Genomic DNA, 26420 nt, shown 5'->3' on the forward strand with positions numbered 1-26420 from the left:
CTTTTAGTTTGTTTTTTAGTCATCAGCATTCTGGCTATTGGGCTAGCTCTATCTAAAACCTTCAGATGATATTTCTACAGACACTAGCTGGACATTCATATTTTTTATTGTACTCATGCACAAAAATTAACAAATCTGGGGATATTTTTCTTTTTATTTACAAAAGCAAAAAATACTCTCTGAATTTTTAAATCATGTTCCAAAAAACAATTCATAAAATAGAAGTTAGAAGAAATAATACCTCAAATACTATGACTATTAATTTTTTTTGCAGTTGTTTTTGTATGTAGAGTAAAATTAATTATTTCATTTTTGAATACATTAAAACAGCTATTTTTCTTATACACACACTCTTTGAACTTGAGTCAACACTGTGGAGCAGAGTTTCAGTCTGAAACCTTTCAAGAACTCTGCAGAAATGTGATTGCAGAGTTCAATTTATCTCTTCAAACTTTGAGTATAACTAAAATCCAGTGGAAAATACGCTCCAACTTCCTGCTATTTCAAACCTAGATATTTTAAAATTCTTAAATTGGAAAAATGGCAACCAAACTGAGACATGCTTTCAGATGTAACATGAACTAGACTGTCAGACTTATTGAAAGAAGGAACCATTTTTTTCATGGTTGAGGTTTCCAAACAGCCAGCAACCCATTAAAGATAAGCTGTGACCAGTAACAGGATAAAAATAACAAAGTAGAAAACCCTGTTTCATGAGCAATAAAATGACTCCAACATGCAAAACGTGTTTCACGAGCAAATCTATAAATACACTGCTTCCCTCTTAAAAAGAATAATGGATCATATTTAGCATGATTGTAGACAAAAAGAAAAAATACTTTGGAGGACAAAGGGAATTTCTGTAATACTGAAATCCAGTTGTTGCGAAAAGAGGAACTTGCAAATGTCATTTCTTTAATTATTTTTTAAAGGAAACAGAAAAAACAGAAGTCTACAACCAACGATTCAAAGGAAGCAAAAGATTTATTTACAAGATAATTAAACTATGACTAACACCAAAAAACAAATGATAAAAAGGACAATATCAGCTGGAAACAGCTAATGTTATCTAAAGGTATAAATAGTACCATAAAACTGTAAACAACTGTAACCCAAGGCTTTTAAACACAAACACACAGAAATTACAGTTACGATACAAAATTCTTCCATAAGGCGTTTGCATGCTAATAAGAATTTACAAACTCAAACATAAAGCAGCATCAGGCTGTGACCTTTGCTTCATCGGACCGGTAAGCGCTAACATCTAGCATACAGTACTCTAAAGTGACAATAGTTGCCCTTGGTTGCAGTCTAGCAGCTACAGAATTAAATTTGCCTGCAGCATATTTTGTTCATCAAAAGTAAAAAAAAAAAAAAAACTAAATTTCGTCATTTATTTTTCTCTGAACTATAGTTCCAGTAATCCGTGACGTAGGAAGGCTCTGCCCGCTCAGAGGCATCAACAAACTTCTGAAAACTTTTTTCATCTACAGTCACTGAATCCAGGGAGCTTCCACAATGACTGTCATTTTTTGACAGAGGAGGGTGAATAATAAGGGCATAGTTCTGGACCTGTTACTCATCTGCAGTAACTGGGATGGGGTTATCATAGGCAGCTGATTCAAGGTCCTTTGCTTGTTTCCTGCGCATCTCTGGAGGAGGTCTTGGTGGTGGGTTCTGTGGAGGATTCTTGATGCTCTCTGCGACTGGCTTTCGCACTTCTTTCCGTGGAAGAATGGGCTCCCAGTGCTCACCTCGAATAGCTGCCTGGAAAACAAGACAAAGACATTTTGAGTCTTTTGAGCATCTATCTAGCTACTAAAACTTATAAATAATAGTAAGCTGGTTATTTTCTAAACATTGTTGTTTGTAAAGCTATAAAAACTGTGCTTTTAACTGCATCAACTGTGTACACTTTATCTTTAGCTTGACCATTTTGAGCTATTGAATAGTTCAGCAACATCTTTGACCGGTCAAGTTTCAAAACTCTGAGGTCATGTCGCAACTGTGGAAGGACTGAGCAACAATCTCTTCCTTATTACAATTTCCTTGTTTCTGTACTTCCTTTCTTAGAATTCACAGTTATTAACCTGCTCAAGTGGAGCCAAAATCTGATAAAAACGTTTTTAAAAAAGTCAATTTACTGCAAGGTAGATGAGGCTGGCAATGCCGAGGCAGACACATCCAAGGACAGTTGCTAACATAAAACCTCCGGGAACACAGATGCTGAAAAGGAAAAACAAAGGACAGAAGGCGATGGAATGTTAAGCCTTTTGTTTAGCCAGATTAAATGAAGAGGAGGAATGCTGTTTTACAACCCGAGTAGGCCAATCCCACCAATCCATATTTAAGGCCTCCAACAAACTCATCAAGAGAGATTCCAAATGTGCATAAAACCCAAATAAACTCACGCTGCATGTAAAAATGCTCTGACGTAGTAGTTCCTTGTCAGCGGTCCAAAGGCTTTTACGCACACTGTGAAACAATACTGGCCCCTAACAGACAGTAAATAAGCATCATTTTATGATCATCACATAACATGAGTGCAAGGCAGATGAAGAAAATAGAGAGAAAACTGCAGCACTGCTTACGTTCTTTCCACACTTGTTCCTTTGGCCCTCTTGCCTCTTGGATATTCAAGCAGACACACAAACACGCCAGCGGCACTGGTTTTCTGTCAAGGCTGACACTTCATTAATTCCTCACAACCAACAAAAGAAAGTGTGCCAGTATAACCAAAACAGTCAACAAGACAGTCATTTAAAAAATACTTATGGCAGGACATTAACTATACATCTAATGCACAACGTTTTGCAGATATTGTGCCTAGCACAGATTTACAGACAGTACTGTCTATAAAAATTGACACTTTTTAAACATACTTGTATTTACTCCAAAAACTATTTTATACATGCCTTTAATATAGTATTTTAAACCTTGTCAATTTATTTTATGAGATAGATAGATAGATAGATAGATAGATAGATAGATAGATAGATAGATAGATAGGGTGACTATAGTTCCACATTTCCTGCATGCAAGGACTACATGAAACTCCTTAAAAAAGGAAGTTTTTTTTAAAGGAAAGGAAAAGAAAAGAAAGCTATATTTTCCCCCATCATCTGAATTTTTTGAAGTGGGTTTTATTCCTTGTCAGGTGTAAAGGATACACTGCATAAGCAGCAAACTCCCAGCCTCTGAACTGGCCAGCCACACCTACTATTCCTCCAGCAAGAAGAACTGAAAGAAGGAAACAGGAAGGTGAGATTAAAACAAAGCACCTTCTGTGACTCCACGCCAAAAAGCCAGACTGTGTTAACATGTATTCTAATTTATCGTGATGTTGCAGTAAATTGTTTTTGCAGAAACGCTGAGAGAGAAACGGTTCCAACTTATACGTTATGAAGTCAATTAGTTCTCTCAAACCAAAATTTTAAAATGAGCTCAATTTATTTGAATTAAGTTTTCATACTCACTGAGCCCCGAAGCTAGAGCCTGTTCATTGGCCCACATCGCCCACTCTATCTTCCCCATCGCGACCACCTGGACAGCTGCTGAAAGTCTCTGAAGCGCTGCGGGAGGGAACGGAGCGCCACAAGGAAGAGACTGTGTTTACGTGATTAAAAGCACGCCGATTTAAGGGCTGGTGGGCGGGGCTTGCGTTAACCTGTCCCTATTTCGCTCGTCATTTCCGAAAAGTTGCCTAGACAGCAGAGAGGAGGGCTTAACAGCTCCGAACTTGCCGGACGGCAACGACAACTGACGGGAAGAATGAGGGCTGGACAAAGAAAACATTTTTTTTTTATGTGTAACTTTTATTTACCTGTAGAATGTTTTACTGGTGTTCTCTTCAATAAGGAAGATGTTTTTCTAACTTGCAGAATCTTTATTGATGGAAGAGAGGATTATTAGTAGCTATTGGGACAAACCAGATATGCATGATTTTGAAAAAATGTAGTTTTATAATAAATTTTAATTAATAAACGTGATAGGCCATTACTGTAACTTTTAATCATCTAGTGCTCCACCTGTCATTTTAAGAGATTTCTTTCTAAATCTCAGCAATATATGCATATACTTTTTTAATGCAATTATTACCTTTAGTTCTCACTATACAAAACTAGTAATGAATATTGAAACCCTTAAATGTACGTTTCAACAATTCCATTTTATCTTTTAAAAAAAAAAACCTGACATGGAATATTATCCAAACTGCTATATTTGCATGAAATGTAAACAACTCTTCACCATATGGACAATAAAACATGACATTTAAAGGTATCTCAACACCCCGGAATGGAAAATCATACAGAAAGTATCAAAATCAAATTTAAACAAAAAGTGCAGAGATAGCTCAATTTAGTTTAAATGGCATTTAAATTACATTTTTAACAAACAAAAAAACAATACAGAACTTGGCCAAATTTTATTATTTGCATCAACATCGCTGAAGTTAATTAAAATAAAAATATTTATGAAAAATACGTAAAATTCAAGGAATCCAGAAGAAAACATTTGACTAGATTTAAAATCACTTGACTGGATTTACACTTTAAAATAAAAACAAAGTACGAACTTGGTGCCAGAGTACACATTTATTTACGATGTGACTTTCTAGCTAACAACACATAAAAGAAAATGTAGAGAGCTACACAGGAATTTGAGAAATGAGTGTTTTCAGATTGATGAGGAATTTTTTAAAGGGACTTACTGAGTGGTAAAATCTTATAAAAAACAGATTCTTTTTTTAATACAAAATAGAAATAAAATGCTTCATCTTGTAAATTTCAGATCTCCTGAGTAAGCTTTATTGCCGCTGAGCAGAATTAGCTTCTTGGGGTAAGAGACTTCTCAGACCGTCTTCTTCGGTAAACCTTCTGCTGAGAGGAGGTGCTCAGACGGATCGTCAACAACACGAGGGCCTGGTCCAGCCTAAAAGGTATCACACATCATTAAAAAAAAGACAAATCTTGTGTGCGCACATTTGTTGAAAATTATTTTTTAATTGTGCTTCTTCAAACCTCTGTGCTAATTATGTAGTTGATTCCCTTTGGAACGGGCTCTAGGCCAATATTCTGCTTCAGCTCCATGGAAAGAGCAGCACCCTTGACGGGAAGACCTTTAATAAAACTAAAGATAAGTAGCAAACACTTAGTGACATCATCCAGAGAACTAAAAGCAAACACACCCTACTAGGTAAACATGAGCTTCAACAGGTTATATGTAGGTGGCACCAGTTTATTATTTTGTCATTGTTTTTGCCTGTAGAGGACCAAGAAAGTTATCAGGCAGCTTTCCTTTTTGTGTTCTTTAATTTGAAAGAAAGAACCAGCAGAAATCTTACAAATTAAGCTATTATCTGAATGGGTGTCTATATTGAGAAACTGTTTCAGATTGATAGCTGGTAACATGGGCAACATCAGAACATATTTATAAAGGTTGCCAAATGTGGGTCATTGTGACTTATTGTAGCTTGACTTCTGATTTGCTAAATTCATATAAACTACGTAAGATCTTTTTTGGCACCACTGCAAAATAAATGCAAAAATGTCTTCTATGGAAAGCTTAAAGTGATTGTTCTGAAAATGTTCAAAACTAATGAAAAAAGCTGATAAAATGACTGATAAATGAATAAATCTAAAAAGTACATTTATCTGTTAACGTACTCTTCTCCATTTCTGTCTGGGGGGAAGAAGTGCTGAACCAGCTGCACAAACTCTGGAACAAACTGCTGCAGAGTGAAGATCACAGCGTTGGGACCTGCATCAAAACTGTAGGCCACCTACAAGAGAGCAGACAGGGTGTGAAGAGCAGCTTGAGAGATGCTCTTTCCTGTTCCTCATTTCAAAAACAACCTGCAAGTTTCACATCTTCATTACACAACCGGACAAGTTCAGCTGCAACAAATTAGGCAAATTTGTGTTTTAAAAAAAAATAGACGAAGATAATGAAAAGTTTGCCAATGTAAAAAGGACTAGTGAGGTTAGTTTGAAAGTTTAAACTTTCACAGTTTTTAAAACTAAATATCTAGTCATATTGGTATGAGATCTTAATCCATCAAAAAATATAATTCCTTTAGCTTTCTGTTGTCAAAAGAAATAATAATAAATCATAAAGTAATAAATCAATATTTGTATTCAAACTGAATTTTCACAGGTATTTTACACAATGACTTTCTCTGCTTAGGAACAGATTTTCCAGTTGCTCACCCTGGTCTCCCCACAGTATTTGTTATACCGATGCACCAAGTGAATGATCTGCTGGGAGACACTGTTGAGGTAGAAGATAGGTGGGTGGGTGTCAAGGCAGGTGGCATGAAACTGGTTGCTGTCCTTCATGGTCAGCTCTGCAAATGCAGGAAAATCCTTTTTTCGCACTGCTTCGATCATATCTACCATCCGACGTGGGACGATAGCGTCTGCTCGGTGCTACGCACAAACACACAAATCATGCTCAGTGTTTCAACCACTCCGATTAAAAACACAGTGTTGGACTCAAATAAAGTACCTGTAACAGTAAACTTGTTTGTACACTGGTTTGCATCCCAGAGGTGCTCCCTATTGGTTTCCGTTCAGAACTAGCCTGAAAAGAAAAAAGAAAGTGTGAGGTTACTCAGCGAGGAAGAAGCCATTACTCCACAAGAAACACAGAAAATCAGATTACACTTTGCAAATGTACGCAGGGACAAAGTGAAATTTTTGGGTTCATGTTTTCTGTTCTGATGAAACTAAAGTGTTTGACCATAATAACCACACAAGCACTGAAGTAACATCTCAAGATATCAGCCAGGAAGTTGAGGCTTGGGTACACACAGGTCACAGAAAAATTAAAGCCCGTTTCAGCAGAAATAAAGGATTATGTGTCTTTTTATACAGAATAAGTATAAAAATACCTATTTCAATATTTTTAAACTACTGTGAAAAGCTAATCTAATAACCACTTTATTTGTAGATATAGAAATGGCAACAACAATTCACAAGAACATTTTTATTCCCGTTTGTGACAGTTTAATTCTCAGAGTCAGACCTACCACTAGAACAAGAATCCTGAGCTCAGGCCAGTGACTCTCTGGCTCCACCTGCTGGGCTACACTGTCTTTCCCATCCTCTTTGCTTCCCATGATCCACTGGACAAACCCGCCATACATGCTTCTGCAGGCACTGCCTGAGCCCTGACGAGCAATCCCAGACAGCTCTCCTTCCACACCGAATGCCTGAGCCAGAGTATAAACTGCAACACAAAATGCATAGAACAAAAAACACTGGTAAAAAAAAAAATCTACCCAATAATAGTAACATAATAAAATAGTCACTTTTGTCAAGCACTATAACAGCGGACACTAAGAAACAGAGGTGTGACCAAGTCACTGTGTTGCAAGTCTCAAGTAAGTCTCAAGTCTCTGTCCTCAAGTCCGAGTCAAGTCTCAAGTAAAGACAGGCAAAAGTCGAGTCAAGTCTCAAGTCAGGAACCTTTAATTTCAAGTCATTTCGAGTCGTTTTAATTATTATTTTTTTTATAATTTGCAATTATACATAAAATTCAAATAATAGACCATTTGTTCGTTTTAAAATATGTATTTATCTCAAATGATCGAACATGTGTAGCTGAACACAAAGTATAAAAAATATTTTTAAATTGGACCACTTTATTGCCCAGTTCTGTTAAACTTGATATTCAATAAAAAAAGAGGAAAATGCTGACATTTCCACAGCACAATACAAAGAACCATAACAGCAGTTTTTTCCTCTTTTCTCTGACCTGTCAAAACAATATATTGTCAATATAATTTCCCAACGTAGATGTCTTCAAATACACCAACCATCCTTAGATGATACTAGACCCGGCTCATCATCATGATGGGACAGAGAGACTCTGTTCCCTGTGTTCAGGTCCAGAATCTGCTTTCTGTTCCGGAGCCCCGCTCACTATCCACCGGCTTCCTGAGCTAACACGGTGCACATTATTTGTGGAGGCATTTGAAGGACCGGATTTATGGTAAATCATCACCAATTTAACCCGGAGTACACATGCTAACACGAAGTTAGCTAAAGTCAACTATCTTACAGCAAAAGAAAAGCGCCACCTACCGATCTTTGTGAAGCTTCAAATGCCGGACAAAGTTGGACGTCGTGGCATCTCCATCCGATATTCTCTTCTTGCATGTTTTACAAGTTGCAGTTCGTTTTTTAGTCGAAAGTTCATAACCTACGTAGTCAAAAGAAATTACTCGCGGAAGCATATTCGAGCGGTTATTTCGTATTTCGTTCCCTGAGCTCTGTAGCTTTGCTGCGTTTTTTTAAATGTCCAAATCCTGTTAATTTGATTGGTTGTGCTGCAGCTACGTACACATACATACATAAGGAGAGAGGAAAACCATAGTGACGGTCTGCGCATATTGATACGGAATGAGTGAAATTAATTAATGACGCCACTTTATAAATAATGTGTTTTAAATTTTAAGACTTTGAGTAAAAAATATCAAGTCTTTTCAAGTAAACAGCTTCAAGTCGAGTCAAGTCCCAAGTCAATGGCATGAAAGTCAAAGTCAAGTCCGAGTCTTTGAGCATTTTTTCAAGTCAAGTCTCAAGTCGTGATTTTAACGACTCGAGTCTGACTCGAGTCCAAGTCATGTGACTCGAGTCCCCACCTCTGCTAAGAAATACACAAGCTCACCAAGACAAGCAAATCCAGCTGCGGAAGAGGCGAGTCCAGCAGCAGTGGGGAAGTTGTTAACAGAGCAAATGTGGACTTTATGAGACAATCCCACTGAATCAGTCGCACGAGCGTCTCCATCATTACGTCTCTTCCTCGCTAACCGTCTGACTAAATAGAAGAATAAAAATAAACGGATAATAGCCTCTGCTTTACTAGAATAACATTTCTGTACTCTACAGATTTCAAGAGGAAAAAATAAGCAGACATGACTTACTTTCCCTCAGACAGGACTGCAGTCTTTGATGGGTAATGTCCTCCTCTTTGCCATTGAGCCACAGTCTGTCCTCCTGAAAGGATCGGCTGATTGCAACTGTTGTTGTCGTTTTCAACTGAGCATAGGAAATAATGCAAGACAGGTTTATACCACATAGCATTTAACTACTGATGTCATAAATTATCATCATGTACTCCAATTTACACAACTCAATGTCCAAAAGAAAAGCAAGGTTGTTTTTTTTTCTAATTTAAAAGCTTGATATGACCTTCAAAAATGTACAAAGAAAGGTTTATAGATCAAGTCAGTCACACATTTTAACACTGAAGGGTTTAAGTTCAAAAGCACGAAATACAACAGGCATCCAAATGGGAAATGGGATGGTTAGATAATCTTACATCATGATCATTTTGAATAAAGCTATTATGGTCCCGTTGTTTTTCACGCAACGTAAAACGAAAAGAATAATACAAATGCTTTTGTAATCAGTTGTAACTACTCTTGTTTGTTCTAAAATATATTGCTTATTCTGTATTACTAATATTGCTGCTAAATTTTCATTGTATACATAATTCATATACAAAAATCTTAATATAAAAAACACTCCTGCTGAGTTTTTTTAGCAATACACCAAATTTTTACTCCATGTCTGCTTGTGTTACTAACAAGCCAATATGCTGCTTATTAATACTTACTAAAGTATGTATTAATAAGCAGTGCTAAAAATTGCAAGAAGGCCTAACTTTTGTTATTCATTAGCTGCGATCAGAAACAGTTTCCCCAACCTGGTCTTGATGCAAAGTGACGCTCATAGATGAATTGATGGGTAAAATTAAATCTTCATCCCTCTTCCCCCCTGCAATATAAGGTAGTCACTTTAGTAACAGATGAGTTAAAGACTATAAAGGATGATTTTCACTCAAATGGTCACAAATATGGAGTTTTTAAACCACCATGTAAAGATAATGTAATGTAATGGATGTTTTACATGTTTCACGACTATTACTAAAACAATTGAGGTTAAATCAAGCAAGTCCAGGCGGTACTTACAGTATTTAATGACAGCTATATTCACAGGAGCGGTGCACGTAACTATACTCGGTTTGTCCATGCTGTCTTCAGGCATAGTTCTGTCTGTGAGCCGATTTTTGGGCTACCTTCAAACTTAACCTCCTCTGTACGAAGGGTTTCGTGTGTTTAGCATGATCTCTACTGCTAATCCAAGCACACCGTAGCTGTTTCCTAGCAAGCTCTTCTGATTGGCTGATCATAAACATGTGGCTTTACCCTCCACCAATCAAATGGAACTTAATAGACGTAAAAGTCCAACTGGCCAATGAGCAACCATCTGACCACGGTCGTGCAGAAGTGGAGCAAGGACACACGCCTACACAGAGACTGGGACATGTTTTACTGTAGCAAACCAATAAGTTTTCAAAAAGCAACATACAGGTTACAGCCTGATAAACTTAAATATCACCAAAACGTTCATATATTTTAGTGACTCAATTCAAAAGGCCATGATCTGAAGTATTTTTATTGGCTTTATTTTTCTTTTCTAAAAGCAGAATTTGAGTTTTTAAGTACATGGTATCCCTAATCGGCAAAAATTAACAAACAAAATGCCTTTGTTTGCTTTTAACTACTTAAAAAAAGAACTTTTTGCTATATTATTTTACATAATTTACAAATCTTTCATTTGTTAACTTTGTATTAACTGCATCTGTGATAACTTGTAATTCAGCATCTTGTAGCCATTTAGTAAAGAGTATTTTTGTTTACTATTATACAATATTAGTCAGTTGGTAGCACTGTTGCTTTGCAGTAAGAAGGTCCTGGGTTCGATTCCCGGCCCGGGGTCTTTCAGCATGGAGTTTACATGTTCTCCCTGTGCATGCGTGGGTTCTCTCCGGGTACTCCGGCTTCCTCCCACAGTCCAAAAACATGACTGTTAGGTTAATTGGTCTATCTAAATTCTCCCTAGGTGTGTGTGTGTGTGTGTGAATGGTTGTTTGTCCTGTGTGTCTCTGTGTTGCCCTGCGACAGACTGGCGACCTGTCCAGGGTGTACCCCGCCTCTCGCCCGGAACGTAGCTGGAGATAGACACCAGCACCTCCCGACCCCATTAGGGACAAGGGTGAACAGAAAATGGATGGATGGAAAACAAGAAATGTAACTACTACGATTAACGTACGTGTCCAACGAAAGCCAGTGCTTTTCTGCTATTTCCAGCGTCCACCGGAAGTAGGACCCATAATGGTTTCATTCTGCCAGGAATAAGGTGGATAAATGTGATACAGATTACAGTACCCCGAATCCTATCTGCTGCACTCATGGGTTCACGTTTCACTGCTGAACAGGTTTTAGAAACTTTTTTCTTTTTTAATGACCAGAAACACAACTGATCCCAAGAAGTATCAAAAAACAGATTGGGAGGAATCCAACTCATTGAAAGATGCAGATTTAACCACAGAAGAAGAAATGCCTCAAGCTGAAAGAGTCTTTTCTGTTAAAAAATGAACAAATACCATGGCCCTCAGCAGCATTCAAATACTGTATGACACGATAACAAAACAAAATGTCATGAAGATGTATCATTAAAGGCCAGTAAAATATGGGATCAAGTCATGTGTGACCTGCGATGCCAAAACCAACTACGCTTAGAAGATGCTAATCAACCATATGGACAAGAAGCCAGGCATCATCCTAGACAATTACAATAAAGGAGGTGTGGACAACCTAGATGAGATGATTGCAACATACAGGAACAAAACACTTTAAAATCTAATAAATTACAAGGAGATAAAGACAGACATTTGTACACGTTTTTTATTTTCAACAGTTTTTGGATACATTGGCAATCTGTTAACTCTGGCTTTGGAAATTAAACCGAAACTTGAAAATATCATGGTTCCAACTTCCCGTGCAATTAAATGAAACAGATTAATTTGCATAAATTCTTAAATGAACCATGGTTATACTTGAAGGTGGAAAAAAAAAGGTTTTAATGTATAAGGCTTTTTGTATTATTATTTTTAATGAAAACTTTAGAAGCACGAGTCAGCAACGAGAAAACAATGCAAGAGAAATGTTCAAACCTAACAGGACATTAGTTCTGAATAAAAAAAAAAGATTTATTGCAGAACAGTTCAGATAAAATGAATGTCTTGCATCCCATGTCTGCAAAACAGAGTTTAACCATAAGGAGGGAAATAAAAAGAACAGAACTGTTGTGAGGAGGAGTCAGACAGTGTCATCAGCTATCATGGGCCTGCAAAAACCTTTGTGAACACTGTGTGCTTCCTTTAAATCCCCCTCCACGCAGGAGAATATTAACCTAACATCTTTGTTCTTCTGTTTTGTTGTCTCCGTTCCAAGGACACAGAAGGTAGTGTGGCATCCCAGGAATTTAATGAGTAGACACGAGTCAGAGATCCTCGCAGAATCCCAGCAATGCATTTCACCTCCTGGAATTTTTTTTGCCTCATTCCAGCGCTTTTGTCTAAACTCAGTAATCATCCTCATCGTCTGAGTCCATCACCCTCCGTCTGTTGAACTGCCAGTCAGGCACAAAGCGCAGTGTGAGGCGAGATGGACAGAAACTGAATTGATGGTTTTAAGGCATTTCAGGGGAACTTACTGTAACTGTGGTCTTTTTCTCCGTTTGCTGACTGACTTTTTCTAGAATCTCTATTAAGCCGGACTCAGAAATCTGAAAAGAGAACATTGCTCGTAATTCTGCCGTGGAGATGATAAAAAGCACACAGTGTTTTGTTCCTTCTGTCTTACCTTTCCTCCTAGCTTTCCAAATCGAGCCATCTGAATCAGATAGTTCTCGACCGCATTTGCCTTCTCTGGCTTCACCAATGCAAGATTGCTTACTGGAAACAAATATGTAATAAAAATGTGTGTAATGGCATGCAAAATATGCATTTAGTAAAATCTAAATTTGAGTGTGCCCTTACATCTTGCTCGAGCAGACTGGTCCAGGACTTGAGCCAATATCGAGTTCCTCATTTCAGTTTCTCTGTAAATAAACAAAAATAACATTTCCACATTGGTTCAGCTGAACCCAGTTAAAAACAAAAACTGAAATGAAAATTATTTTAAGCAAAAATACACCAGAACACCTGTACAGACACACAGTTGCAATGACAAATATTACATTCATGGCTGAATATTTACAGGATTTATACAACTCAAGAAACCTGATGTTTAAGCTGATGGTTGACAAAGATCTGCACCGCGCATAACCAAAGTACAATAAAGTTTAAATAAAATGAGTGTTATTTATTCTGAAGTGCAATAAATAACACTCATGTTCTTGAAGTTGTTTTATTTAATTATCAGCCAGGGGAAAGAAAGGTTCAGTAAACTAAGCGGGTTGTCCAACTTTTAAAGGACAAGTAATAATGATGGAATAAAAATAAGATATTGCTTTGAGAAATATCCAACATTGCTTAAGTGCCAAGTGCTTCCTGAACCGCTCCAATCTTCTGTCTTAAAGCAATTCTAAACTGTGGACAAGTTAGAATGATCAATTGTTTTAGTTTTTAATGTATTGGTCAGGAGTCCATTTCAATACTTGATTGAGATCAGCTCAGAAAATCCCAAACAATAACTGTCTTGTATGAGAGGAAGGATCAGTACAACAAAAGGAAAAAATACTAAATCACTTTAGCTCCATGATTTTAAATATCCCAGGAACCTTACCTTTGTTTAGCTTCTTCACCATGCTGATTATTTGAAGCATCCTGAAAACAGACAGCACAGCTTTACTCTATTAATTCTGCACTAAAATTACAGAACACAGCCTAAATGTTTACAGTTCTTCTTAAATACATTACTTTAGGATTTCTGCTCTTGGTTGGTATAAATTTGTGCAAATAAGATAATGAATCATCCTGCAACCCACGCGTCAATGAGCCTCGGATACATTTTATTGTCAAATCAAGTTTCTTTGTACTGTACATTTCAACAATGATGGCATTTAGTCAAATAATCGAGAATAATCATTATCAAATATGCATCATTATTAAATATTATTAATCAAAGGCCACTCTAAATAGATGAGTTTTAGCCTTGAATTGTATTGTGTTAATACAGATGCACCGATTACATTTACTGATTTCTGGTTTCCTTCAAAGAGATCCACAACTAGTTGTAACAATAGACTTAATTTAATAAACATTTATATCAGATGTAAAAACAACTCTGTAAAACTACTGTAAGTTTTTTTTTATACATTTAAATAAAATATTATCACAGAGACATTGCCATGCTGTTAAGGCTTAAAATACATTTTGGGTAATTGACCTATGCTAGTTGATGGAGCGCTGGCTCAGTCCACAAAAAAAACCTGTAATTTTTGCGCAATAAGTAACGTTCAGCTAATAAAATACCACTTCAGAAGGGAATTAAATACTGCAAAGAGCTCAAATTTCTAACAAGATGCAACATTTTTGAAGTAATTATTAGTTTTCTATATAACAAAACTCGAGTTTTAGATGTAGAAACTAATGTCTGCACTGGTACTTTTCAGTCAGTTTTGCTGTTACCAAATTTTCCTAAAATGTTTTTCCTAAGTGTTTACATTTATGAAAATAACTCTGATCAGTTGCCTTATGTGATGTCACACAAGACGTATGTGTGAAAGTTTAATTTGGTACACTTTTATCCTGATTAAGTAATGATTTCCAACTGGACAGCTAACCAAATAGAAAAAAAAACAATCAATGCTATAATATTCTATATATTTTGTTAATTGATTGAACACACAAAAAAAAAGACTGGCTTGTAACTTTAAACATTTATTAAAAGCTTCAAATCGAATAATGAATATCAAAATACTTTACCATCTTTAACCCAACACTTAACGGTTGTATTATTAAACGACAAAAAAACAACACTATTTTTACAAGTCGACCAGTTTTTGTAGAGTTTCAGATTGCAGGGGGTGTGCGCTGACACAACAACACAAAGCTAACGCCGACATGTTGCTATGCATCTGGTTAACCCGACCACCGGAGGAACGTTTTACACGTTGATCGGACTTCGCTTCGTTTCTTTGCGTGATCTGGTAATTGGGAAAACGACCCTGTAATCAGATGGTTTTCAGTGTTTAGCATAGCTACATTGTTAGCAATGAAAGGACTGAATTCAGCATCTCCTTATAAGGGGGCCTCCATCACGTTTCCAGCTCCGGTGCACAGTCCTCACCCCTTGCTTCGCCTGCAGTTCCGCCATCCTCTGCCGCCTTATCGCCTCCAATTCTTCGTCTGCCATTATTATTCACGGGAACGTTCTCCTTCGGATGTAAAACGAGATAAGATACTGTACCCGAAATGCACACTCCACTCAAATCAGAGACAAGGCCCTACCTTAGCACAGCCCCAGATGGTCGAGAGCAGATCACACAGATCAAGCGCTCAGGCGAAAGCAATGGAACACAGATGGGGATCAATGAAGCTGCTGAGCCGAGTTTTCTATTTGAAACTCGCCTCAGTTCATTTTTTCATAAATAAATGTCAATGTCAGTGTCGAAATTATTTATACAGCACTTTAGAAACAGGTTTAAAACGTGCAGTACAAACATTATAATAAAATAAGTTGATGAAAAGAAAAAGAGAAATAATACAAGAAAAAAAAATATATACGAGGTATATATGAGGTAAAAATAATAAGAGTAATAATAAGTAAAAAAAAAAGAAGAGACTTTACATGAAGGAATATAAGCTTCCAAGTGAGGACTGATGCTGTCTTGTTCAGATATCATATGTGGGTGTTCTGTGTGTGATTAATCAATTGATGACATAGTTCATTACTGTGGCATTTACCAAATGTAAATAATTTTGGTAATTCTGACTGACCTAAAGCGAGAATTTTGGTTAAAGCAAATTCTAAGAATTATGGATTTAACTTTAGAAAGTGAGCAAAAACGTATGTATTTTCATTGTCAACTTCTGAATCAAATATGGGGGGGAAAAAACACTTTTATTCATTATAACTATAACTGATAACATTTCCAGATCCAAATAAAAATACTATGATTTCATATTTGCAGAAAATGAAAAGGGTTAATGACAAAAATACAATACTTGCAGTGTGACTTTAAATGCTGAAAAAAAAGTTTGTTTCACTTTTTGAAATGCACAACACTGAAGAAGAACAATGACAACAAGGCATTTTCATTGTGAAAAAATCTATTAAAGTAAACATGTTGCTATATTTTACATTATATAAATGATGCATAGTTTATATGCATAATTATATACATTGTGAATAATGTATACAATGTGACACTATTGACATGTAAATTGTGATTAATTAACACTGTTAATAATCACTTAATTGCAAGCTAATCATAAAATCAGTAGAATAAATACCAAAGTTTAACATTAACTCATGCTGGTGTTTGCACCAGACTACAGTATAGCTTTGTGGTAATACATATAACCATTTATTTTAATGGTTATTTTATATGGTTAATGGTTGTAGTGCTACTTTCTTCAAGGAAAATAAGCAAATAGATATTTCGCCAGTTGTGCTGCCAAGAGGGTCATTAGTGGAGTTGCTAAAGCTTTTTTGCAGTCAGATCGTGATAAGTTGATAGAAGGTTACTACAGATGCTCTCTAGCTCCCCCTGTATGTGCTGAAGGAGAAACGACTCACAAGCAGCGCCACGTGATACCTCTGGCCTGGATCAGTTATAGTGAAAACAATCTGGGTGGAAAAAGCAGAGATAAGCCACTTACGTACAGCTCTGTCAGTGAGGTTACAATTGTTCACATGTTCATAGGAGTTGTGATTGAACTATGGCTGGCATTTTCTCACCTCAACATAGGGATAGAAGGAGGTCTGTCCCATACTGGCCCAGTACTGACCAGTCTCAAAGTGCAATTTGTAGACAGCAGGTAGAAACTGCTGCTGTGTGATCAGTCCTGGACATCGCCCATCACTGTTAGTTGTCCTGTTGAGAAACAATAAGCTTTTAGATGCGTGAATGGATATGACTCCCAGTAGATCTATATTAATGGTGTTACCCAGAGGTTATCAGATGCCAGACATCGGCTGAAGGGTCTTGTTGGTAAAGTCTGATGGTCATGTTTGATCCTGGGACCCCCAGAGCAGTGTTCAGCACATGGGTGGTTAGAGGACTGGGTGAGCCTGACATAGTTGTGATCTACAGCAACAGAAATTAAGACTTGATGCAGATGTAATGTTAAAACAGATAGGTACTTTTGTTTACCTAAATATCAAGAAGGAACCGCAGACAACGTTTATGAGTTTTCAACCAAACTTCTGCAGAAGGAGGAAGCATAGCAAACCACTTCTCCAAGGTGTTTACCGTGCGTTCTGATTTTCTGTAGCATAGCCTGTCTTTTTATTAAGCAGGAGAAAGAAAGGGAGTCAGAATGAAATGTGGGAGAGTTATAAATCAAGGGGTGGCTATTCTGAAACAAGGAAGAACTACATTCTACACACAAGCAGTTCAAGGAGAATCCCAAGATAAGAAGCAGCTGCAGCGTCAAGGTTTAGGGAAAAAGCAACGTTTTGTCTTTCACACGGTTTAACAAATTCCTCCTCTCTGGGGTGTGAATACTAAACCTTTAAATGAAAAACAAACTGGTAACTACTTATGTAAGAATGATAACAAAACATAATTATTCTAACAAATGTATCTATCTCAGTCAATTCTTTTGTAGTCCAATTGCTCAAAATAGATGAAAACTGGAATCGAATTGTCTTCCTTCACATATTAACTGGGGGAAATTAAGAGACTGGAGAAACATGTAATAGATGCAAAACCAAACTTTAACTTTTAAAGAATCTCTAGACTTAGTTTCTGTCTTTGTACTGAGCATTAAATGTTGTCTGTTGGCTGCTAAAATTTGAGACACTTGATGTAAACAACAAAGACACTTCAGATTCAAAAATGATTTATTTAGAAGATCACATGATCTGTCACTTTCAACTTCAGTTACATTTTAATATTAGCCTAGGACCATAAACGAGTGGACAGTTTAACTAGCACTATCCATCCATCCATTTTCTGTTCACCCTTGTCCCTAATGGGGTCGGGAGGGTTGCTGGTGCCTATCTCCAGCTACGTTCCGGGCGAGAGGCGGGGTACACCCTGGACAGGTCGCCAGTCTGTCGCAGGGCAACACAGAGACATACAGGACAAACAACCATGCACACACACACTCACACCTAGGGAGAATTTAGAGAAACCAATTGACCTGACAGTCATGTTTTTGGACTGTGGGAGGAAGCCGGAGTACCCGGAGAGAACCCACGCATGCACAGGGAGAACATGCAAACTCCATGCAGAAAGACCCCGGCCGGGAATCGAACCCAGGACCTTCTTGCTGCAAGGCAACAGTGCTACCAACTGCGCCACTGTGCAGCCCTTTTTAACTAGCACTAATTTAATATAATTATTGCATCAAAATTGTCTTTTTTACTGTATTTTTAATCTCACCCAGAGCTCATAATAATGGCTTACATAATATGTTAGACAGTAAGTATAAATTGAGATAAAGTTTTATAAAAAAGCTCTCTGCTTACCCGACTTTCAGAGACAATGTGACTCTTCAGTTGCTGCAGCCTGAATTCACTCATGTTCACTTGTAAATAATGTGACGTGGTTCTGCAGTTTTTACTGTTACGTTTCACTTAAATTGATAGTTTGATGAAAATAATCAAAATTCTACTCACAATACGCCTGTAAAATCCTGCATACAGTCCCACTCGGTCAGCACGGCTTTCAGTACACAGAACCTATCTTCTGTCAACAGTAGGCCTGTTGTGCAAGAATTTCCTTTGGCCACAGTTTTAGTTCAGCTCTTTGAACTTAGATGAGGCATGGCAGAGCACAGTCAGCTGTTGCGGGCCTGATAAATAATTTTGCATAACAGTTTTTTAATGAATTCTACCTATGTATTAAGGAGTATTGTGTAAAATCAAGTTTTTTGAGCTCCTCCTTGGCGCTGCAGTCTCCAAGCCGAACTTTGTCCTATCTAGGTCTTGACATCTGTGAACAAAACTCTTCATCCTTATTTTAAAACAGTAATGTGAGGCACTGACCATGAAAACGGTCAGAAAACGGCCTTCAAGGGTGCCGGGACTCTCATTTGAGACTTTTCAAGCTTCTTTAAGCTCCAACTTCAGTTTCTCAATGACAGTATTTTTAACTGATGAGAATCAAAGAGGGACATAAACCCACAGCTGGTGGAGGCCATTACGTTGCTCCATGCAGATTTATCTAAGCTACATGGATCTATACGTCTCACTCTAAATGATTTCTCTCTTAAAGACACAGCTGCTGGAGGAATTGCTGGAGCTGTGCTTGTTGCTCTTTCCAGCCGTTTTGGTAAAATAAATCAGATTTTATATCTGTGTAACAAATCAGCAGGATGCTGTACGTTGATGATAAAAAAGACAGAGCTGTAAAAATATACAGATTAAAAAATATATCTGTTTCTAAGATGCTTGGTGCCAAGGATATGTATTATCACACAGAGTTTTCAGACAAATTGCTCTATGTGGAAAGAGTTTGCAAACAGTTTGTGTATCAAGTGTGAATATAGATGTATCAGCCCACATCCACACAGAGTGAATGCTACTGAGTAAAGCCTCTTTACCTTTAAAATGAAAAACTTTTTAACTCCTTTCCTCTTTTGTGTCTTTGTCTTTCTAAATGACATCACCAAACAATGTGACGCACACGTTTATACTTAATATAATAACACATTTACTACAGGGACCATTAGTGTTTGCATTTTTTATCTTAAAAGTGAAAATAGAAACAGATAACACGTGAAGAGACAGATATTTATATATTCTTTCTTTTAAAAAGTACCACAAAAGAAGTTCTAAATTAAGATATGATTCAGAGAGCTAAATGCTTACATAGTAGTAGACAATAACACACAATGTTACATGTTGATCTTGGCCTTTAGACATTTTAAATGTCAAATATGTGGAGGGGTCTTGAGGTGAGATTTTATTAGGATATCTGATGCAAAAAAATCGGAGAAAGATGGAATGGTAACAGCTGATTGTTCATAAAGAAACAACTGGCACTCCTTCATTCTCATTCATGTTAGGGTTTTTATGCATCAGGGCATAATAAAATCATTGGTTGTTTTGGATTCCAAAATAATTTAAAACTAGCTTCACAACTTTTCATTAAACAAAACTGAAGCCATAGCAGAGAAGCAAGTAAATCCTTCCAATGAAAGCCATAGGATTTCAGAGGGAAATAAGTAGCAGGTGGATATGATTCAAACATCATAAATATATCTATATGTATATATATATTTTTATTTTTTATTCTTTGCCTATTTCCCAAATTGTACAAAAGATTTCTCAGTGGAAAACATTTAAGGCAGAAATTTTAAAAAAGGAAACACAAAAGAAATATAAAACCTTCATTTTAGACTTTGCAGACCTCAGTTAGCTTATTAATTGTTAAAGTGCATGACAGTGCAATTTTAAAAAAAGTTAAACAACTATGGATTGCCAAGAGGTTGGCCAAAAAGTGTGCCTTGAAACGAAACATTCCTAACACAACATTAGATCAACAACAGAATTACTGAAACAGGGAAAAATCAAACCATTGCAACGGCTCAAAGTCCAGACCTCAATATGACTGAAATACTGAGGTGGGACCTTAAATAAACGCTCCGTAATCAAACATCAATAATGAAGTGAAGCAAGATTGTAAAGTCAACCAACATTCCTCCACAAAATGTGAGAGACTAATAAAGTCATATGGAACAAATGACTTCAAGGTTGGTGCTGCTAACGTTGGTTATATTAAATCATAGGATGTGCTGAGTTTTTCACACAGCACTTGATTTTTCTTTGTCTTTGTATAAAAGATAAAACATTGCAGTATTTGTTTTTGTGCACTTCAGGTTAGATTATTTCAGAACCTGGTGAAGATCAGATAATTTTTCTATTAGGTCCTGACGCATGTAAAACACCAGACCTAAAACAAGGTAGAATCTTCATTGACCACAAGCTTGTATGCTGCGTCTGCTGTGGGTTTTACTTGAAGGTTAATGTTTCTCTTCCTCCATGTTTGGTATTTGATCCACATCTTTCATATTTTCCTCGCTTTCTTCCTCAGGGTCAGAACTGTCACTACTCATCTGTGACCGACGGGTAGAGAGAACGGGTAGGGAGGAGGAAAACAAAGAGGATGTTCATTAGCTGCCAGTTCAGAATGACTCAGGAAATTCTCACATGCACCTTTAATGATTTGTCAAAGGAGAAAGAATGCACATACTATGTGCTCATCATCTTCATCATCATTAAGCACCTTCCTGTCAGGGCTCTCTTCGTAGATCCAGTGGCGGGAACTGGGTGGGAAGAAGGAGGAGAGGGAATTCTCCGGACTGCTAGCTAACACGCTGAACGTTGAGCTGAGCGGACTGTCCGCTCTTGTGGGAGAGTCTGCTAAATAAGATGAAGCAGAGGCACTACTTTCAGCTTTCACACAAAAGATAAACCTCAACTCGCTCCTGAGATTTAAGCACAAAACAAAGTCAGTAAGTACCTTTCTTAAACTGATAGCCAAGACGGCGTAGTGTGTTACCAACAGTGTGCTTGGTGACTGTGGTCCCAACTGCCATCAGGTCATTAACAAGCTCCTCCCGTGTTGTTGTGGGCTGATCCACCACTTTCCTTATGATCATCCTCATCCCTTCAGGCAAGATCTTGCATGGAGCTCCAGATCGAGGACGATTGACGGTCATTTTATACTTCTTCCATTTTCTAATAATTGCACCAACAGTTGGCACCTTCACGCCAAGTTTTTTGCTGATGGTCCTGTAGCCCAGTCCAGCTTTGTGCAGATCCACTATCTGGTCCCTGACGTCACATGACAGCTCTTTGGTCTTGCCTATTCTGTGGGAGAGGTTGGAATGAGAGAAACTGAGCCTGTAAGCAGATGAGTTTTATTGGATTTTAAAAACCATTTCTTTATTCCACACAGTGTCAAACTAGAGTCTATTTCAGAGAACAGTTTTGTTCCGTGATTTTTCTCAATGAAAGTTTGAAGTCAGAAATACATTTTACACCTGGTTCTCCTCAGGATATATCCCCAGTACAAACTGTAAGGTGTAAAGTGGAATTGCAGAATAAGTGAGATGAGGTGATTGCTGCAAAAGCAGCATGACTCAGCGATGCAGGCAGAGCAAAGGAAACAGTCTGAGCAAGACTTTGCTCAGCAGAATCTGATGCAGATGTTTCTGATGCAGAGCTGTGATCTGAAAGGATCTTAAACTAAATCTTAACAATAATTAAACAAAGATATACATTATATATAAGATATAGATAATATACATATGCATAAACCAGCAGTAATATTTGATCATGTATGCAGAACATCCCATTTATTTTGAAGAAGTCCTCTCAGAATGATCGAGGCTACTACCAGAAGCTTAGGATATCCACAATAATATCAAAAAGTTTCTAAAAGTTTCAACAATTTCTAAATAAAAGTAATATTCTGTCAGTGAACCATGTTTCTGCCTAATACCAGTATGAATTTTACGGATTTTGGGATGTATTTATTGTATGATCACATCATAAAAATACACAATTTTCCTGAATTTACCTTAAATTTTACATTAATCTTACCAAACCACTGCTGGAAAAATTTAAACTAAGTAATGTGGACTTAATTTTTGTTATGGAAAGATTTGCTAGCGTCATAACAGCATTGCAAAGGTTAAAGAAAAAAACCTTCTGAATATTGTCTCTGTTGGCCAAAGCCAATGGACCCAAAATATACTGCTCAAAAAAATAAAGGGAACACTTTAAGTGTTAAACACCTGTTTAAGTGTTCCCTTTATTTTTTTGAGCAGTGTATATGACACCTCACCTTTGTTTGGGTTTCTCGTCTTGCTGATTATTTGAAGGGTCCTGAAAAAAAAAATAAGACAAAGAAATAAGACAAAAGAATAAGAAATAAGACAAAAAAGTCACCTGAAATATCCAAGTATTTGGTTCTGTTCGCTTATTGCAAACCTTCATTTGAATTACTTTTTACAGAATCTAAGATAATAATGGGCTGGATATTATTGATATCATTGTTAAGCTAAATCGTTAGTGTTGTGAACAGGTTTCAGTAAATTTTACACCCAGTTCCGCCTCACCCCGAGCTCTGCCTTCTGCTTCTTCGCTGCTCTCCGCTTCCTCAACTTGTCTGCCATTTTTGGTGACAGAAATGCAGACCCACAAATATTTACATGACAGAAGGCATCGTTAGTTCACGTTCCTCTCAAAACAGAGGCGACAACCTACCCACTGACGGGGAGGCGTAATCAAGAACAGAAACAATGATCCAGGATTCAGGGGGAAGCAATGGAACACAGACAGAAGATCACAAACCAGGGGCTCATTTCTACTGAACAGAGAAACTATAAATCAATAAAAAAAGAAGCATGTTTATGGACTCAACAACAAAGCAAAAGCAAAGTTTGTTCCTTACCTGATCTTAAAAGGTAAATACACAATTAAAAATATGACCTGAACTAAAAACAATTTGGTTCTTGACAGGTAAAGTATCTAAGCTAGGATGTCATCACATCCAAAAAGGCAACCACTGGAATCAAACTACAAAAGACGTCCTATACGTCCTGTAAATATTCTATATAACTTAGCTTTTAAAAAAGCAAATCAAGGAAAACACATACAAATACTGACTTCAAAGATTTATTTCTGGACACTCATTTGGCCAAAATATTAATGTTCAACTCAGCAGTTGTTAATTTGGATGTGTGCTTGCACTCACTGTGATGTTGAAAAATATTTATATACCTTTTCATCTTCAACTTTCTAGCAGACACCTGAAGGTTTTGGATCAAAACAGATTGGTGTTTGGAACTTTGGCTTGGTATGAAGGGTTAATAGTCATGCTTTTCCTGTTTCTAAAACAAATACCTGCTGGACTTAAGCTTATGCATATTATTCATAGTGCGCATTAAAAGGTGCAGTCAACATCTTGTACATAATCTTTTTAAATAGTGTTGGAAGTATTTGCCCTTTCTTGACATGTTTAACTTTGCTAAAAGGCGGGACCCTTCAAACAGTGCAGTTTCAACAACTTAAATAAGTTTACTGTAAAACAATTATACTTCTTTTCTTTTTTATTGTTACTCTCTTTAGCTTTACAGCTTTATGTTTGTAATATTTCTATATTTTTAAAGCTGTATTTTACTTGACTCTTTATTTACCAATTTACTTAACAATATATTGTTATTTAACTAACACATTTATTTTAACAGCAGTGAAAATAAATGAGAATACAGCATTTTAGGTTACATCACCATTTCATCAAATCACTTGCACCACTTCATTTTAATGGGGTTCGGTTTTAAATCAATGTCAATATTATGCCAATAGAGTACAATGTAAAGCACAATACAGACAGAACAAATATTGTTCCTTAAAAAAAATACTTCACTCATTATTCACAGCACACTTGAGTTATTTAGGTCCCATTTTGAAAACAGAATCAGTTATTTCAGTTACGAAATACATCTGCAGTAATCCCTGTCGTTCTGAGTCAGCCAGCGAAAAAGGCGGTTCCTTATAGTTGCTCTCTAGCTCCCCCTGTATGTGCTGTACGAGAAACGACTCACAAGCAGAGGGACGTGATATTTTTGGTCCGGGTCAGTTATAGTGAAAACAATCTGAAGAACAAAAGCAGAAAAAAAAAAGAAATTAAAAGAAAGCAATAGAAAAGACAAACAATCTCACATTCTTATATTAATAATGTAACAAGGACTTGAATTGAATAGAAAGTACTTCAACTTCTTTTCTTGATTGCTCATGATTTCAATTATAATCCAAATTGCTTCTTAAGTTGTACATTTAGATTAAAGACATACTATTACAATATTATTCTTGTCATAGTTAAACATATTGCACTGTGTTTTGAATCAATGACTCCAAGACATTCGTCTTACACTTAATGTGGATAATTTTCCATTTTTCAGATGTGTCGTACTTGAAAAATCTAGATGTAAAGTGTGAAATGCTGCTGACACATTTAACATGTTGGTCTTGTTGGAATGGATAGAATATTTAGGGAGGAGGCTTTTAGATGATTGGTGAAAACAAGACAAGAGGTGCTGTTGCTTTTTATTCAAGAGCTCAGACTGCCTTTTGCTTAATAACTAAAAATCTAAGCCACCAACAACAATGTAAATAATTCAGCAATGCAGCTTAGAATGAAAAGTCACGGTTGGCCTTTTCCTACCTCAACGTAGGGATAGAAGGAGGTCTGACCCATCCTGCCCCAGTACTGACCAGTCTCAAAATGCAGTTTGTACACACCAGATTTAAACTGCTGCTGTGTGACCAGTCCTGGACATCGCCCATCATCATTTGTTGTCCTGTTGAGGAAGTACACATTTTAAACTTGGAGATATTGTGAAAACGTATTTGCCGCTTTACGGGTTTCCTGAGATTTTAGACGATCTGAAACCTTTAAAAAGTAACAACTGACAAATACGCCAAAGGAGGCAAATACTTTTTCACAGTTTACCATTTTCAAAGAACATTACCCAGTGGTTATTAAGTGCCAGACATCAGCTGAAGGGTCTTGTTGATAAAGTCTGAGGGTCACGTTTGACCCTGGGACTCCCAGTGCAGTGTTCAGCACATGGGTGGTAAGAGGACTGGGTGAGCCTGACATAGTTGTGATCTACAGCAACAGAAAACAAGACGTGTTTAGCTACTTTAATCTGGAAACGACCACATTATGAATTTGTTAAACGACGTCAAATATAAAAACCTTAAATTTGAGACAAGTATGTATTTCTAGGTGTACACATTTTCAGTGTTCACAAAAGTCCACTTTGACTCCCGTACTTCAATAAGAGACAGAGGAAAGTACTGAACGGAAGGAATTCCATTCAGTACTTTCATATTACCAATAGTGCTGGCTCTGTTCTGATTCTAATTTGGTTTGTATGCAATTCAATTTGGGAAAAAATGGAAAGAAAATATTAATTTGCTAAATTTGGGTGCTCTGATTTAAGCTGTGAATAAATCAGGAAATCCAGTTATTTCATCGGTAGCTGAAGGGGAAGCTCATTTACACATTAAATTTTATATCAAAATATTACAAAAAGAGGTATTTACACCATGGTGCCACTAAGAACAACCGTCATAAAGATTTATGGTTCCAAAATTGAAATAGTCTATAAATGAACTTTTAAAAATATGTTTAAAAATACAATTTATACACAACATCAAGTGAATAAAGAATAATATGTCAGTCCTGTTTACAGAAAAATAAGATATAAACTCGTTAAAAGCTTTCTGCTCACCGTACTCTTAGACAGAATGTGCCTCCTCGGTTGCTGCAGCCTGAATGCGCTGATGTTCACTTATAAATAACATCGGATGTGGGTCAGCAGCTTTGCTGAGAAATTTAACTTGATTTTATGGTTAAGTGAACAAAATC

General features: G+C 36.9%; 6 protein-coding genes across 13 annotated transcripts; all 6 read right to left on the minus strand.

Annotated features, from left to right (window-relative positions):
- Positions 1-965: 965 nt before the first annotated feature.
- Positions 966-3636, minus strand: cyba (cytochrome b-245, alpha polypeptide). The gene is made up of 6 exons (XM_028014198.1): positions 3477-3636; positions 3171-3240; positions 2592-2666; positions 2412-2495; positions 2145-2226; positions 966-1767 (listed from the first exon to the last, which is right to left on the minus strand). Exons 1-6 carry the CDS (start codon positions 3532-3534, stop codon positions 1576-1578), a joined length of 561 nt encoding a protein of 186 aa, XP_027869999.1. The 5' UTR covers positions 3535-3636; the 3' UTR covers positions 966-1575.
- Positions 3637-3796: 160 nt separating this feature from the next.
- On the minus strand, positions 3797-10178 carry mvda (mevalonate (diphospho) decarboxylase a). Its single transcript, XM_028014196.1, has 10 exons — positions 9980-10178; positions 9715-9785; positions 8930-9044; positions 8674-8823; positions 7031-7230; positions 6508-6582; positions 6210-6428; positions 5667-5782; positions 5022-5130; positions 3797-4932 (listed from the first exon to the last, which is right to left on the minus strand). The coding sequence occupies exons 1-10, from the start codon at positions 10053-10055 to the stop codon at positions 4852-4854; spliced, it is 1212 nt and encodes a 403-aa protein (XP_027869997.1). The 5' UTR covers positions 10056-10178; the 3' UTR covers positions 3797-4851.
- A 1562-nt stretch (positions 10179-11740) lies between these two features.
- Positions 11741-15439, minus strand: pdcd5 (programmed cell death 5). 2 transcript variants are annotated; one of them, XM_028015147.1, is made up of 7 exons: positions 15310-15439; positions 15149-15236; positions 13643-13683; positions 12895-12956; positions 12719-12810; positions 12570-12641; positions 11741-12485 (listed from the first exon to the last, which is right to left on the minus strand). In XM_028015147.1, the coding sequence occupies exons 2-7, from the start codon at positions 15212-15214 to the stop codon at positions 12438-12440; spliced, it is 381 nt and encodes a 126-aa protein (XP_027870948.1). In that variant the 5' UTR covers positions 15215-15236; positions 15310-15439; the 3' UTR covers positions 11741-12437. The 2 variants fall into 2 exon arrangements, with proteins under 2 accessions (XP_027870948.1, XP_027870947.1); XM_028015146.1 differs by having other exon boundaries at positions 15149-15315.
- Positions 15440-15462: 23 nt separating this feature from the next.
- LOC114143270 (5-hydroxyisourate hydrolase-like) lies at positions 15463-26389 on the minus strand. 4 transcript variants are annotated; one of them, XM_028015143.1, is made up of 4 exons: positions 26284-26389; positions 16972-17111; positions 16763-16898; positions 15463-16651 (listed from the first exon to the last, which is right to left on the minus strand). In XM_028015143.1, the coding sequence occupies exons 2-4, from the start codon at positions 17100-17102 to the stop codon at positions 16562-16564; spliced, it is 357 nt and encodes a 118-aa protein (XP_027870944.1). In that variant the 5' UTR covers positions 17103-17111; positions 26284-26389; the 3' UTR covers positions 15463-16561. The 4 variants fall into 4 exon arrangements, with proteins under 4 accessions (XP_027870944.1, XP_027870943.1, XP_027870942.1 ...); XM_028015142.1 differs by lacking the exon at positions 26284-26389 and adding an exon at positions 18650-18800; XM_028015141.1 differs by lacking the exon at positions 26284-26389 and adding an exon at positions 18500-18643.
- Positions 19701-23534, minus strand: LOC114143268 (uncharacterized). Of its 3 annotated transcripts, none has more exons than XM_028015140.1 (5): positions 23101-23534; positions 22827-22867; positions 21498-21847; positions 21228-21397; positions 19701-21090 (listed from the first exon to the last, which is right to left on the minus strand). In XM_028015140.1, exons 1-5 carry the CDS (start codon positions 23155-23157, stop codon positions 20998-21000), a joined length of 711 nt encoding a protein of 236 aa, XP_027870941.1. In that variant the 5' UTR covers positions 23158-23534; the 3' UTR covers positions 19701-20997. The 3 variants fall into 3 exon arrangements, with proteins under 3 accessions (XP_027870941.1, XP_027870940.1, XP_027870939.1); XM_028015139.1 differs by having other exon boundaries at positions 21228-21394; positions 21498-21880; XM_028015138.1 differs by having other exon boundaries at positions 21498-21880.
- Positions 23647-26392, minus strand: LOC114143272 (5-hydroxyisourate hydrolase-like). 2 transcript variants are annotated; one of them, XM_028015148.1, is made up of 4 exons: positions 26284-26392; positions 25516-25655; positions 25209-25344; positions 23647-24639 (listed from the first exon to the last, which is right to left on the minus strand). In XM_028015148.1, the coding sequence occupies exons 2-4, from the start codon at positions 25644-25646 to the stop codon at positions 24550-24552; spliced, it is 357 nt and encodes a 118-aa protein (XP_027870949.1). In that variant the 5' UTR covers positions 25647-25655; positions 26284-26392; the 3' UTR covers positions 23647-24549. The 2 variants fall into 2 exon arrangements, with proteins under 2 accessions (XP_027870949.1, XP_027870950.1); XM_028015149.1 differs by having other exon boundaries at positions 26289-26327.
- Positions 26393-26420: the final 28 nt, after the last annotated feature.

This window comes from Xiphophorus couchianus, chromosome 4 (assembly GCF_001444195.1).
Source record: "Xiphophorus couchianus chromosome 4, X_couchianus-1.0, whole genome shotgun sequence".
Lineage (NCBI taxonomy): Eukaryota > Metazoa > Chordata > Actinopteri > Cyprinodontiformes > Poeciliidae > Xiphophorus > Xiphophorus couchianus.

Coding starts and splice junctions, on each gene's coding strand:
- LOC114143268 (XM_028015138.1), bottom strand. CDS start 23,157: ATGGCAGACAAGTTGAGGAAGCGGAGAGCAGCGAAGAAGCAGAAGGCA. Junction 21,881..22,826: donor GACGAGAAACCCAAACAAAG/GTGAGGTGTCAT, acceptor ATCTGCTTACAG/GCTCAGTTTCTCTCATTCCA. Junction 21,091..21,227: donor ATGAAGATGATGAGCACATA/GTATGTGCATTC, acceptor CGTCGGTCACAG/ATGAGTAGTGACAGTTCTGA.
- LOC114143270 (XM_028015141.1), bottom strand. CDS start 18,553: ATGAGTGAATTCAGGCTGCAGCAACTGAAGAGTCACATTGTCTCTGAA. Junction 17,112..18,499: donor ACATTGTCTCTGAAAGTCGG/GTAAGCAGAGAG, acceptor CTGTTGCTGTAG/ATCACAACTATGTCAGGCTC. Junction 16,899..16,971: donor TGGCATCTGATAACCTCTGG/GTAACACCATTA, acceptor GTTTCTCAACAG/GACAACTAACAGTGATGGGC.
- LOC114143272 (XM_028015148.1), bottom strand. CDS start 25,646: ATGTCAGGCTCACCCAGTCCTCTTACCACCCATGTGCTGAACACTGCA. Junction 25,345..25,515: donor TGGCACTTAATAACCACTGG/GTAATGTTCTTT, acceptor CTTCCTCAACAG/GACAACAAATGATGATGGGC. Junction 24,640..25,208: donor CCTTCTATCCCTACGTTGAG/GTAGGAAAAGGC, acceptor TTTGTTCTTCAG/ATTGTTTTCACTATAACTGA.
- pdcd5 (XM_028015147.1), bottom strand. CDS start 15,214: ATGGCAGACGAAGAATTGGAGGCGATAAGGCGGCAGAGGATGGCGGAA. Junction 13,684..15,148: donor AACTGCAGGCGAAGCAAGGG/GTGAGGACTGTG, acceptor GTCTGTTTTCAG/GATGCTTCAAATAATCAGCA. Junction 12,486..12,569: donor AGAAAAAGACCACAGTTACA/GTAAGTTCCCCT, acceptor CCTGACTGGCAG/TTCAACAGACGGAGGGTGAT.
- cyba (XM_028014198.1), bottom strand. CDS start 3,534: ATGGGGAAGATAGAGTGGGCGATGTGGGCCAATGAACAGGCTCTAGCT. Junction 2,496..2,591: donor GGAACAAGTGTGGAAAGAAC/GTAAGCAGTGCT, acceptor ACTGTCTGTTAG/GGGCCAGTATTGTTTCACAG. Junction 1,768..2,144: donor CCAGCCTCATCTACCTTGCA/GTAAATTGACTT, acceptor CTTGTTTTCCAG/GCAGCTATTCGAGGTGAGCA.
- mvda (XM_028014196.1), bottom strand. CDS start 10,055: ATGCCTGAAGACAGCATGGACAAACCGAGTATAGTTACGTGCACCGCT. Junction 5,783..6,209: donor AATACTGTGGGGAGACCAGG/GTGAGCAACTGG, acceptor GCTCTCTTGTAG/GTGGCCTACAGTTTTGATGC. Junction 4,933..5,021: donor ACTACATAATTAGCACAGAG/GTTTGAAGAAGC, acceptor GATACCTTTTAG/GCTGGACCAGGCCCTCGTGT.